Below are 13,829 nucleotides of genomic sequence, written 5' to 3'. Positions count from 1 at the left end.
AGGTAAGTGTTATAATATATGTAACAAAACCAGCTGGAAAATGAATCTATAAATTTGAGGTAGTTGCTTATTCTGCAATGCACGCTGTACAGGAAACAAAATTACTCCAGGTTGAAGTAACTAAATATAAGCGAAGTAAAGAATTGCCGATAAGCTGAATAAATGAATAGGAATTGTCAATGAATGGAAGACGTTGTAAGGACTTGTGGGTGATGGTAGTGGTGGTGGTAGTAGTAGTAGAAGCATATCCTGTTGATAATGATCTAATAATTGCTGATTAGGAATTAACAGCAAGGGTTGAATAAATTAAAGCAGTAAAGCGCATTAAGTTATAGAACAGACATTACAGCAAACCAACTGATTTCTGTGTGAGCAGATTGCAAACCCATAGTGCACAAACTGACAGGCAGAGTCACAGTATTGTACACGCAGCCTCATGAAACTCTCAAATTGCTAATACATCTGCATCTCCTAGTGATGAGGCTCTTCCTGTTAGTGCCATTGATTTTCATGGTCATCAGTGATATTATGTGTCGTTCCTGTTTGTGTAGTTGAGTTTTTTTTCGTGGAATATAGTCGCTGTTCCAGAATTTGCTTATCTTAATGCCCTACTGCCCAGTTTTGTTCCAGATTAGATGATGATTGATCTCATTCTTCAAACTTCAGATCTGCTTGGCACTCACTGTTTTGTTCCTGAAGAACTTGCAGTTCATTTTGAAACTTCTGGTTGTTCACTCTGGATTCTTATAATTCTATCAAAGTTTTAACCTTCTGTCAGATGAGTACATTTTCTCCTTCATAACCTGCTCTTTAAATGTCCAGCCTCTTCAATATTTCTTTGTTTTCTTGGAAGACTGGGCCTCGTAAACTTGCTGCTTCAGTTGTTTTTTAGTTGTCTCTGTGCTTTCCTTGAGTTCCTTTATTATAAAAGCATTGCTGGCATTAATTTCTGACAGATCTGTCTCATGAGTGATTTGTAGCTTTTTAAGTATATTGTGCATCTCCACCTGTTTTTTTGAGATTAGATTCCCTACAGTGTGGAAACAGGCCCTTCGGCCCAACAAGTCCACACTGCCCTTGGAGCATCCCACCCAGACCCATCCCCCATAACCCACAGACCCCTGAACACTATGGACAATTCTTAGCATGACTGATCCACCTAACCTGCACATCTTTGGACTGTGGGAGGAAACCAGAGCACCCAGAGAAAACCCACGCAGACATGGGGCGAATGTGCAAACTCCGCATAGACAGTTGCCCGAGGCTGGAATCGAACCTGGGTCCCTGGTGCTGTAAGACTGCAGTGCTAACCACTGAGTCACCATTGTTTTAAGCCTGACCAAATGTTTCTGTAGCTGTACCTGCTGACTTTTATCTATTTTATGTTAGAATTGATTCAAGCTATCCTATAAACCACCAGTATTTTCATTGGAATGATAATACACAGCTTGGAGTTCATTCTATGTCCTTCCCTTCTTTTCAGTTCTTCATTCAACTTTGAGCTGTACAGACGTATCTTTAGGACATACAAAACAAGACAAATTGGTGGTAAACACGTTTCACATTGATTTTTCTTTCATGAGATTGACAATGCCATCACACTGACTGAAATGGTGGCAAAAATTCAAATACCTGTCATCAGAAAACTGGTGACTGCATATTATTGGTGAAAATTAATTAAAATCCGTTATTGTTTGTCCATTATTTCTTGTAAGTGCCTCTGTCAGGATACCAGGTGGCTTTGCAGTGGCTTGAAGGTAATGTTCGTGTTGGCGCATGGCTGTTTGTAACTATTATCAGTCTTTGCTCTCATGCACTGTATCTGCCATTGCCCTTTTCTGCCACATGCTTTGCAAAGTTGATTGAAAGCCGGCCATTTCCTGGCTGCATTCAGAAACCCACAGCTTCCACGTGTCTTCTCTTGTGCGTTCATTTTCTTTTCAAATTCCCAGTAATATTGAGTTGCCCTGTATTGATCTTAGCCCATAGCAAATAGTTGTGTCAGTTGTGTGTTCTACAGTTGGTGTCAACTGTCAAGTTTGTGCTTGGGATTTGTAAACTCCATCAGACTGTGAGGCTTGCTTTGTACTTGCAGTGATCCGTCTGCAGCTCTTTGCTATATAAGTTTTGAGTTTGTTGAGCAATCCTTTTCTGGAAAAATCTCCACGGGGATTGACTGTCTATGTCGGCAGCTTGATAACTGCCGTGGTCACAGAGTTCGTACCTCAGAACACCTGGTAACACATTGAACATTAATTCCAACATGTTTTTTATTTAAACAAGGACCTATGGCAAGAAGTTGATTGAAGATGTACATTCAGTGGCCCCACACACACACAGGGAGAGAGCGAGAGAGAGAGAGAGACTGACTGTGTGTCTGGAATGTCACTCTTGATAGGTATTCAAAGAAGCTTCAAGGGGAGCAAATGCAATGCAACCTGTAATTGAAATCTCCCAAGGGGTATCTCAGACTGTGAACATGATGGTTTTAAAAAATAACGCATCAGACTGGGTGAGAGACAAACTTACATTTTCTTTCTTTCAAGAATACATAGGAACAAAGTTTAAAAGTGAGATTAAACCTTTCTCTGTGTTGCTGGTCTAACATCACAGCTCTCAGCACTGCCATCTAAACACTTTGACTACAGACTCGAAAAAACTCAGAACTCGTAAAGAATCACAAGATTTGAAACATTAATGCGGCTTCCTCCCCAAAGATGCTGCCAGACCCATTAGGCTTTGCCACCAAATTCTGTTCTTATCTCATAAAATAGCTTCAATGTTAACACTCTGTTGCTCCCTCTGAGCTTTCTTATGTTGGTCATGGTGTAGGTAAGCAGGTAATTTTTTTTGTCTGGTTGGTATCTGAAGTAAAAGTCTGACGCTGTCTGGAATGTTTGAACAGATATATTTTAATAGTGTATTTCAGGATATTCCAAAATGTGTTAGGTCTGTGAAGTCCTTTTGAAGTATCATTAAGGTGTAATGTAATCAGCTTGTGCACAACAACCTCCCACAAATGGCATTGAAAGAAACAATGAGATAAATCTGTTGATGATGTTGAGAGAAATACTCAGCTCTTCAAATAGTGCCATGCAATCTTGCACCTGAAAGAGCAAATGGGATCTTGGAATAATGTCTCATCAGAATGACATCACTGATATTATTTGTCTCACTACTGCCCTCGGGTGAAAGCATTATTTTTAAAAACTTAATCTATATTGATAGCACTTGAAACTAAAACTATCTGACTCAGTCAGAAGTCACATGGCACTAGCTTATAGTTCAGCAGGTTTATTTGAGATCACAAGCTTTCGAAGCACTAGCCCTCATCAGGTGAAGACAGCCTCAACCATGATCACTGAATTTTTTTAATCTATGTGGGAGCAAGGAAATATCCAGCAAGAATGGAAAGGAGCCTGTCAATCTTCAACAAACTTAGAGGAATCTGGCTGCAGTCCATCATCAGCAATATCTTCACAAGAATTCTTCTGAATCTCTTAGTGCAATGTCTCAACCAGGATTTGCTGCCAAGAAGTAAGTGCCATTTCAGAAAAGATCATGGAACCAAACCACTGATGTCTATATTGTTTGCAGTTGTGCAATTCCAGAAAAAAGGGCAAAAACAGAGCATGGACCTCTAAATCAATTTGGTGACCTGATCAAGACCTTTGACATAGTCAGCTGTGAATGACTTTAGAAAGTAATAGAGAAATTCAGCAGCTCTGACAAATTCTTCATAGATAATATCAACAGACACATTCCAACATCTGAAAAGGGGAAAAGTTCAAAAGAGATGTGAGGGGCACATGTTTTTTATATACAGTTGTAGGATTGTGGAGCACACTGCCAGGGATGGTGGTGGAGGCAGATACAATAGGGACGTTTAAAGACTTCTAACTAATCACATGAATTTGGAAGGAATGGAGGGATATGGACCAAGGGCTGGCATAAGGGGTTAGTTTTAATTTGGTGTCATGTTCAGCACAACATCATGTGCCAAAGGCACTGTTCCCCCTGTTATATTGTTCTATGCTCTGTGATCATGAGTGCTGTCTGCGACACATTACTGACCAAGTTTTTAAAAAGAAATACATACAGTTAAAATTCTAGGGTTGTAGTTTTGCAAATTACTGCCCATATAAATTGTTAGTCTGCCTCTTTTCACTGTTAAACTGGCCTTAATCTCCAATTCAGTTTTTATGCAATTATCATTTAGACAATATGTGGACATTTTTAGAGTAAGTAGTGAAAATGTCAGGCAGTACTTTCTAATGTGTGGTACTGCAATATTGATTGGATATGAATATGTGACATTAGGTGACAACTTAGTGACTTATTAATTTCAGGCTTGGCAATCAGATGTGCTGAATAAAAGTTATTTACTTCTGCATATTAAGGAGCAGAAAACCAGTTATTCTGAGCCATTCTTCAATGAAATCTAATGGCCAAAACAGTTTCCGAGTTTATCCACTACCTACACTCCTGAGAAATTCCACTTATTAACTTGCCATTTGTGTGTGTGTGCATACAGATTACTATCTGGTACTTTCATTTTTGAGTTTTAAAGGGGGTGCAGTTGTTTGAACAGTTATATCACCAAAACATTCTGATTTTACAACATATTCTTGAATCTTAGACAAAATCACAATTTATTGGGCATGATCCTCGAAATGAAGGAATTATTTTATGTGCAAAGGTCAAACAGTTGGGACTCTACTCACTGGTGTTTAGAAGAATGAGTGGTAATCTCATTGAAACATTTAGGATTTTTAAGGGACTTGACCGGATAAATGCTTAGAGGATGTTTCTCTTCATGAGAGTGCCTGGCACCGGAGGGGAGAGTCTCAGAATATAGGGGCACCAATTTAAAATTGAGATGAGGAGGGATTTCTTTTCTGAAGGTTGAGAGCCTTTGGAAATCCTTGCCTCTGAGAATTCTCGGGCAGAGTCCTTGTATATATTTAAGGCTGAGGTAAGATACATGATCAGTAAGGGAATCAAGGGTGATAGGTAAGGGGCCAGAAAGTGCATGTGAGCAATGTTGGATTGGCCATGATCCTGTTGAATGGCGAAGCAGTCTTGAAGGGCCGAATGGACTAGTCCTGTTCCAATTTCTTAACGCGTCTCAGTTATTTTTTTTCCCCCCTAAGTGTAATACGTGGGCAAGTTAAATATAATATTCTATTGTAGTTATTTTTTATTCTGATGTCTATGTTGACCTTACCTATTATACCTAGTTGCAGTGTAGTTGGATATTTTCCTAAATGTGACCGATTCCGTTTCATTAACCTTATCAATCCTGAGAGCATCTGGGAAGTGGAATAGAAAATGCTTCTTTGACCATGTGGGTATATTATTAATAAACTTTTCTTTGTAATCATTTCTCACCTGTGTTTGTACTTTAGGTAAACAAAGAACTGAAAATGTATGACAACAAGATCATTGAATGCAAGTTTGAAAACAACAGCTGGGTTATAATGCGTGAAAGAGTAGACAAGAGCTTCCCAAATTCCTATGACACAGCTATGGGTAAGGAATTCTCAGAAATTTCATGTGGACTAATGATCCAAAGAATATGCAAAAAAAAATTTAATTACTAATAAGTTGTCCCCCATATCACAAAATAAGTTCTAAATAATAAAGCATTCCTCTTCCAAAATGCTAAGAATTTTTGTAATAATGGTGAGACCTAGGATGAAAACAGAAACTGCTTGAGAAGCTCAAAATATCTGTCTGTATAGAGAGAGCATTGGTGTAATTTGGAATGTGACATTACAACAGAAGTGGTGTGATAGGATGTCTGAAAGAGTGGGGGGTAAAGGAGCTTAAGTTGGACGCCAGTATGTTTACTATACCTGTTACAGCATACTCAGATTCCAGTACCTTGCTACATGCTCTGTGCACTGTATCATGTACCCAACGCAGCAGCCTGGAGCTATACCCCTCAATCCATCAGGACCAATAGCATGTCAACTTGGCTTCCTACATGATGTAAAGAAGATGGTGATGTAGACCTTAGTGTAATTTGCAATGCTAAGTCCTTAAGTAGTCCAAATTTTGACCATCCCAGTATTAAATGTGGATAATAGAAATTTAATAAATAGATTTAATAAATAATACATACACTACAAGCTGCCTATCTGTGCCTTTTCCTGTTGGTTTAACATCCAGAGCAGTCATAGCACGACTGGTCAACCTGATGTAGGAGATTCTGACTACACTCAGTTCCAGAGTTTTCCAAAGCACTAAGCCCAATCTAATGTATCATGGCACTGCAATAAAAGCAGTCCTCATTCCTTATCACATAAAGCTCTGCTGTTGTTGACAGCTTTAATCGGTTTCCTATCCCTAATGTATCGTTTTGCAAATCCTTATCCTCATTTACGCCCTGACTCCTCCTTTTCTTAGTGTTCCTGCCCCAGCACTTCTGCCTCTTGCCTTCTCCCCACATTCAGTGAGAGAGTTTTCAACCACCTTACCCTGCTTGTCTGGAAATACCTTCAGGCATATCATGATATTTTCCCACCATTGCACAATGTGGAAAATGTGTGAGCTCATGTTCTGTGAGAGAATGCCTTTTAAATCTGTCAGATATGCTTCCCTCAAAGGTGTATTTTACGCATACATATCTGTTCCGCTGACTTTGTTATATTGGATGATACAGTCTTGAATCTGTTGAGCAAGTTCATGTCATTAATTTCTATTTTATGAACATTATTAAAGGATTTTGTCTTCATTTTTGACAATGTCCAAAAAAAATTCTAAACTCACAAGCTGTTAAGTATTCATAATGCCTCCAGTTTCAAGGAAATCAAACTGCTAAGGAATATTGTATGTCATTAAATCTATCCTGTTGACCACTTAACCCTAATATTTATACTGTAGAAGTAGTGAATACCCTTGTATTATCCCTGACATTTTTGTTTTCAATTTTTGACTGGTGGATGGAATGCCAATTACATCTCATAGGCATTTGTACTTAAGACAATTGATTTTTGTGCAGCTTAACATACTAACAAACATCACCAATGTTTAGATTGCTCTGAGTGGCATGATTTGCCTCCTGAATATTACAGGTTTGTAGTAAAATATCCCAAAGGAAATTGAGTTGCAGTTTCTGAACAGATGTGAGTGATAACCAATACATCTCTTGTTTTATTCACATGACTTCTTCCTCCCGATGGTACAGTGTTAAACAGCTAAATGTCCAAAATTAATTTCTGAACTGTGCCAAATTCAGTGGCATAAGAATGGGTGGAAAGAAAGGGGTTTTCCTCACCCTGTCTGGATGAGGAACAGGTTAGATTGTTATTCTTTGAATCTCAACAGAAACTGTAGTTGTTCGAAGGACAATAAGAATAATAAGCAGAGCTCTGAAGGTATTTACAACTTGCTGCCATTTGTCATCTAGACTTCTGTGGAGTATAGCTATTTTATTCAATCGTGCAGGTGTGGTATTGTTCATTGAGCCCTATTCCAGCAAATGGGCAGTGAAATAATGTTTCACCACTTATATTAAGGAAGGAGAAATAATTATGTAGATTGAAAGAAATTAGCCCTGAGCAATAATGGAAAATGGATAATACTGAATTAACATTTCTGTTCGCATGCTTTGGAAATTTAGAAAAAGGTCCAACTCAGATGGCTAAAAATTCTTCATATATTTTTTACATTTGTTTTCTTTTGTCTTTGAACAGTAAATGCAGATAATATTGTGGGTGTTGCCAAATGTAACAATGAGAGAACTGCAGCTCAGTTAATCACTAGGTTACTGCCTTTTGTTCAGTGTTCCTTGTTCAAACACAAATATAACCCAAGACAGACAAAAATAGAGTAAAGATGAACAAAAGGATGTTAATGATAATTCTTTATTACTGCTTGATTTGTAAAAGGATAGTGACATTTACTACCCTTTTCCTAACTATTTTTAAAAGCCTTATCATCACTGGGGTTCCTCAGAATCTTTCTTAAATTAAATATATTGCTGCTGTTCAAGAGTGGAAAGATAAAAATCATTTTATGCAGTTCATTGCGCACTGATACAATGTGGCCAGAAAAGATTACTTGTTTTACTGAGTTATAATTTGTCACTGTCATTTTAGTTGTCACTGTGTCTCTGAATCGGGTAATGTATTTGCTTTCACCGAACAAACTGTCAAACTGCTTTCCAAAAAAAGATGAGCAGTTTCTAGTTACAAGCATTCATTTGTTGCTAATCATAAGGTCTATTAACCAGATTTGATAGCCAAATCACAGGGACTATGAAAGTCTGCAGGGCCAAAGTCCTTGGCCTCACTTTTCCCAGTACCAAAGTAACAGCAGAGTAACAATGGTGAACATGAAAAAATAGCAAAGCTGGTATAGTAGTCAGTAACATTATCCATGATAATATTTTACCACTGTCCTCTTTATTGGGGCCAAAAAGAAACATGCTGTAGGGTTTGTCATTGGAGGCCCAGCACGGAATCCATGCCCAGTACTTCTCACATCGTGGACCACAGTTAATGGAGTTCCCACCAGGAGCGGGGACAGAAATCATAGGCCCCCATAATGCTCCAGACCTGGACATCTGTTTCCTCACCCCCAACCTGAACAAAGTGGCTCTGGCACCACACCCAACCCGAGCTTAGCAGCCCTGACCTGAGTACAGCAAGCTCCCTGCAGCCTCTGACCCTAGCTGTTGAACCCTGATGTATCCCTTCCATCCGAAGCAGATATCATACATTTTGATGTGTATGTATAATTATATAATACATTGATCAAATTGTTCGAAATGATTCACCAAAACTTGGAAGCTGTACTGAAGATTAATGAGATACAACATCATAAAATTTCCTTCTTCCTAATGCTACGTAAAACCTGTAATGTAGGAAATGTGGCAGCAAATTTCTGCTCACTACAGTCCCACAAATAATGCTCCCTCTAAGGTTTCCTTGTAAAGGTGGGTTATAAACTTCACCGAACACAAGCTGTTTTGCCCATGTGCCGTTTATACTTTAAAAGTCATACTACATTATACTGGAAATTTCTTCCAATATACTGACAAAGCTGTGAGTAATCTGATGATTTCATTGTGCAGTACTTTGCTGCATGGCTACAGATTTCAGAAGAAAATTACCCATAAAAACATTAGAAAATTGGAGTAGGTGTAAGAAGATTCCCCCTCATTCTCACGTACCACCCCACCGACCTCCAGACCCAACGCATCATCCTCCAACACTTCCGCTATGTGCAATCCAACCCCACCACCAAAGACATTTTTCCATCCCCAACCTTGTCTGCTTTCCAGAGGGATCACTCTTTCCGTGACTCCCTTGTCCGTTCTGCACTTGCCTCCAGCCACACCCGGCACTTTTCCCTGCAACCTCAGGAAGTGCTACACCTGCACCCACACTGCCTCCCTCACTCCCATCCCAGGCCCCAAGAAGCCTTTCTACACCAAGCAGATGTTCACCTGCACATCCGCCAATGAGGTACACTGCATCCGCTGTACCTGTTGTGGCCGCCTGTACATCGAGGAAACCAGTTCGCAATAAACAATTGCACCTCCCAGTCGCGAACCATTTCAACTCCCCCCTCCCGTTCCTCAGACGGCATGTCTGTCCTGGGTCTCCTGCAGTGCCAAACGATGCCACCCGCAGGTTGCAGGAACAGCAATTCCTAATCCGCTTGGGAACCCTGCAGCCCAATGGTGTCAATGTGGATTTCACAAGCTTCAAAATCTCCCCTCCCCCGACCTCATCCCAAAACCAGCCCAGCTCATACCACCTCCCTTATCTGTTCTTCCTCTCACCTATCTCCTCCTCCTCCCACCTCAAGCCACCCCCCAATTTCCTACGCTAACCTCATCCCGCCCCCTTGACCTGTCCGTCATCCCTGAATTGACATATCCCCTCCCTACTGCCCCACTTACACTCACCTTTACTGGTTCCATCCCCACCTCTTTGACTTGTCTGTCTCCTCTCCACCTATCTTCTCTATCCATCTTAGATCCGCCTCCCCCTCTCCCTATTTATTTCAGAACCCCCTTCCCCTCCCCCATTTCTGATGAAGGGTCTAGGCCCGAAACATCAGCCTTCCTGCTCTTCTGAGGCTGCTTGGCCTGCTGTGTTCATCCAGCTCTACATCTTGTTATTTAGGTATAAACTTTATTGCCCTGAAGCCTAATTGGCCTTTCAGTAAGATCATGGATGGATGAATCCTGGCCCTGTCTTCACTTTTCTACCTGTTCCCCATAACCATTGTTACCCTATAGTTCTATAATTCTCCACCTTGAAACTGTTCAGTGGAACCGCCATCACTGCCCACTGGTAGCGAATTCCACAAATTCATAACGCTCAGAGAAATATTTCTCCTCCTTAAATGAAGCACCCCATTACTATTCTGTTAGTAATGATTAATGTTTAGTGAAAACTGTTAACCAACTGAACTATGCTGCAAGATTTCGTATTCTTAAACAATAGCAAACTTTCTTGTAGCAAGAAAAAACTAAACAAAGCAAATACTTATTGAATTGAACACTAGTTTGCAATTGGTAATGTTGTAAACTCAATTATTCATTTACCTACCTCCACAACTATGCTCTCAACAATTTCCTCATAGGTTACAACAGTTATAAAGGTGCATTCACTTCATTAGGAACCAACCCAAAAAGTATGCCAGATCCCTCCAAATCCACTTGAAATCTCCTCAATGTTCCAGCTTCTCCAAGGTAGGATTCTCTGAGGGTGCTTCTGTTAGCCTTTGGCTCCATCTTTTCCTTTCCAACTGAGTGCCTCAGGTCCTTTGTTCAGATTGCTACTAGCTAACAGCTGCCTTTCAACAGCTTTCCAGTCTGCTGACTGCTTTCTGCCACAAGCACTTTACGATCAATGTAGATCCTTTCCACAGTTTGAAGCTAGATCAAATTATCCAGCTGCTTCTCCCTGATGAAATCTAACCTGAGATAAAATCTCAAGCATACTTTATGCAGTGAATGATGAAATTAATATTTTTTGTTCTAAGTGCAGGTCTAATTAATACTATGTTCTGTTGGCATTCCATCTCTGACAAAGCAAAGCAGCGACTGCCTCCGTCTATTATCAGTTTGAACAGTTAGCTTTGATCACATAAGCCTTGTAGCCAGTAGTATCCTGAATTGCCAACTCTTTGCACTCTTTGGCATTCAAGAGATGGGTCAAATGGAACTGCAGAGATATTATTTTACCTTAAATGCAACTCTTTAATTCTCTAACCCTATTTGAATTACAATTTTGAATTCTCGCACTCAATTCTAGATTTCTCAACTGGGGAAACATCTTCTCCTTGGAGACCGTACCAAAGTCCCATTTGAACATTGTCTATTTCAAATAGATCATCTCTCAATCTTTCCGAACTGTAATAAGCATAGATCCATTCTCTCTAGCCTTTCCTTGTAATGAAATGGCTTTATCCAGAAATCAGTCTAGTGAACCTTTTCTGAATAGCGTCTAATACAAGTAACTCCATCAAAGTGATTCCTTGAAGTATGGCCTCAGAGTTGCTGAACACTTAAGAAATACTGTAATGTTGGATTTTCAGCTTTATTTCTTTATTTCGTACTTAAAACTAAGAAGGTGTCACTGTACTATAATTACTACAATATTTAATTTTAAACTTTGTTCTTTCTTTCTACCTTATTCTTAAGATGCCGTACCCAGGTACTTGTACCTAAGATATCACCTTAGGTGGCGACATTATACAATTTTCACCATATTCCTGTACTTTTGTATATGGGTACACGTGGCAATAAAATCAAATCCAATCTTAAATAAGGAGATAAAAATGGATGCAGTATTAAGAGTGCTGTCTCACCAAGGCTAAGACAGCACTGTGATTATGAGTAGATAATTTGTATTTTTACAAATGCCAGTTGAGGAGTAAATGTGAGCCAGGATATCAGGGAGAATTACCCCATTCTTTTTCAAAATAGTGCAATAATTTAGTCCACCTGAGAGAGTAAACTGGGCCTCTGTTTAACACCACATTTGAAGGATGTCAACTCCAGTGTGGTCGTGCCCTCTTGGCCTGCACTGAAATATCAGCATAGGTTTTGTTTTCAAGCCTGTAGAGTGCCTACAGGAGTCCTCATAGGCACAAAAAAATAAAATAATACAGAAAGTCAAGACAGTCTGTGTCTGGGTCTGCCAGAAAATGAAGGCAGGGCAGTTAACCAGCTGAATTTAGGAAACTTTTGTGTTTGCTCTGAAGCTTAATGAGTTAGGCTTGCCATTTGTTTCATGTGTCTCAAAGACTGACACCAGATGAAGGGAAAAAGCAACTAATGACTGCACAGTAACTTCCCTAAGGAAACCAGTTGTAACTATCCCAATCCGAGTATAAACAAGAAACTTCTGGTGTGGACATAGTGGGAAGTTTTCATTGCAGTTTGATCGTTTGTAAAGATGTTCTTGTGATTAAAGGGATAATGTGAACTTGAATGGTTTGCTGATATCTGCAGTGAAATCTTTCAACTTTTTAAAATTTTGTTCAGTGTAACATAGCTCATATTCTTTTTAGTTGATTAGTAAAAGTTTTAATGTGTGTTAAAAGTACTCTGGTAGAATCTTGTGAATGTGTTCAAAAACTGACCTCCACAGTTATATATAAAAACATAGATCTAACATGCAAAGTTTTGCTCTGGGATCTGATCTATCCAGTATTAACAGGCACTGGGATTATAAATGTGTGAAGTAATTCGGTGTTGCAAAATCTACTGCTGACTGCCAGGCTCCAAAGCATATCATTTACCCAACTCAACTGCTATACATATGACCATTTGCCTGTGCTCAGGATAAGGCTCTCTTTCATTGCAACTCGGGCTTATCCCTCAAATCAACAGGTGAGTTTATTCCATCACTGGTTAACAGCAAAGCATAAACATGAGAACAATCAACTATGGAGGAACCATCTTGGGTTTGATTGCAATCGCTGCTATAAATCTGATTATAAGCAGCAGGATTTGAATTTGACATTCATTTGAAGCTAATTACTTGCTCTCTGCTATGTTAAATTATCACCCGTAATGGCTCTCCTGGGGATCTAAATTCAGCTCTGTCGTTCAGTCTGGCTAGCTGCCAACTCCACCTTACCTCAGTTCCTTGGTAATGCAGCAGCTAACAAAATGTAGTTTGTAAGAACCGGAAAGCAAAGTTAAGTTGATGGGTAATGGAAGCAGTGTGAGACTCCTAAAGCAAAGCAGATCCATGCTATTCTTGTAAAAATCGCTGATAAACCAGCAGGGAATGTAATTATAGAACGTGCAGTGAAGAGGGCGGCCATCCGGCCTACAGCACCTGCATCAGTATTACGTCTTCAATGGGAGCTATCTAATTTTTCTTTGTCCTTTGTCCTTTTCTTTTCATTGTCTCCCTTTTCATATACTTCACATGGTTCTGCTTTAATTCAGGTTAAAGTCTGTACTTGAAAATGAAATTGTGATGAAGCGATTTTGTTTTCTAATAATTCCCTTCATGAAAAAAGCTCTTCTAACTGCCCTGAATTCCTCCAGTTGTTATTGAGTTCTCTTGCTACCAATATGCCATACAGTTGAAGTCATCTTTTATTACTTATCATTTCTGAAAATAATTTTGCAAACCAGTCTTAGACCTCTCTTTAGCTTCTGTGTTTCAGTGAACAAATAACTTTTTAGAACTTTCTTCATTTATTCTTTCAAGTTTAGCATGACTTATAGGAACCTCTGAGTCAGAGATTTCCAGTTCAGAGCACAAAACCGAAGCTGACACTCTCACCTCGACAGCTGTTGTATTGTTTGAGGTGTCATTATTTAAAAGGGATTGAAACGCTGC

At 39.5% G+C, this 13,829-nt stretch overlaps 1 protein-coding gene across 4 annotated transcripts in view; it reads left to right on the top strand.

The window, feature by feature from the left end:
* rngtt (RNA guanylyltransferase and 5'-phosphatase) overlaps positions 1-13,829 on the top strand; it is a 376,302-nt gene that overhangs the window by 337,513 nt on the left and 24,960 nt on the right. For all 4 annotated transcript variants that reach the window (XR_009445676.1, XR_007247610.2, XM_048531774.2 and 1 more), the window contains one exon: positions 5,409-5,532. Coding sequence is in view for 2 of the 4 variants with exons in the window: in XM_048531774.2 (XP_048387731.1) it covers positions 5,409-5,532 (124 nt within the window). In the remaining 2 variants the exon portion in view is untranslated. The remainder of the gene's footprint in view (positions 1-5,408; positions 5,533-13,829) is intronic.

This window comes from Stegostoma tigrinum, chromosome 4 (assembly GCF_030684315.1).
Source record: "Stegostoma tigrinum isolate sSteTig4 chromosome 4, sSteTig4.hap1, whole genome shotgun sequence".
Taxonomy (NCBI): domain Eukaryota; kingdom Metazoa; phylum Chordata; class Chondrichthyes; order Orectolobiformes; family Stegostomatidae; genus Stegostoma; species Stegostoma tigrinum.
Note: the sequence above shows the minus strand (reverse complement) of the source record. Positions and strands in the feature narration are given on the sequence as shown.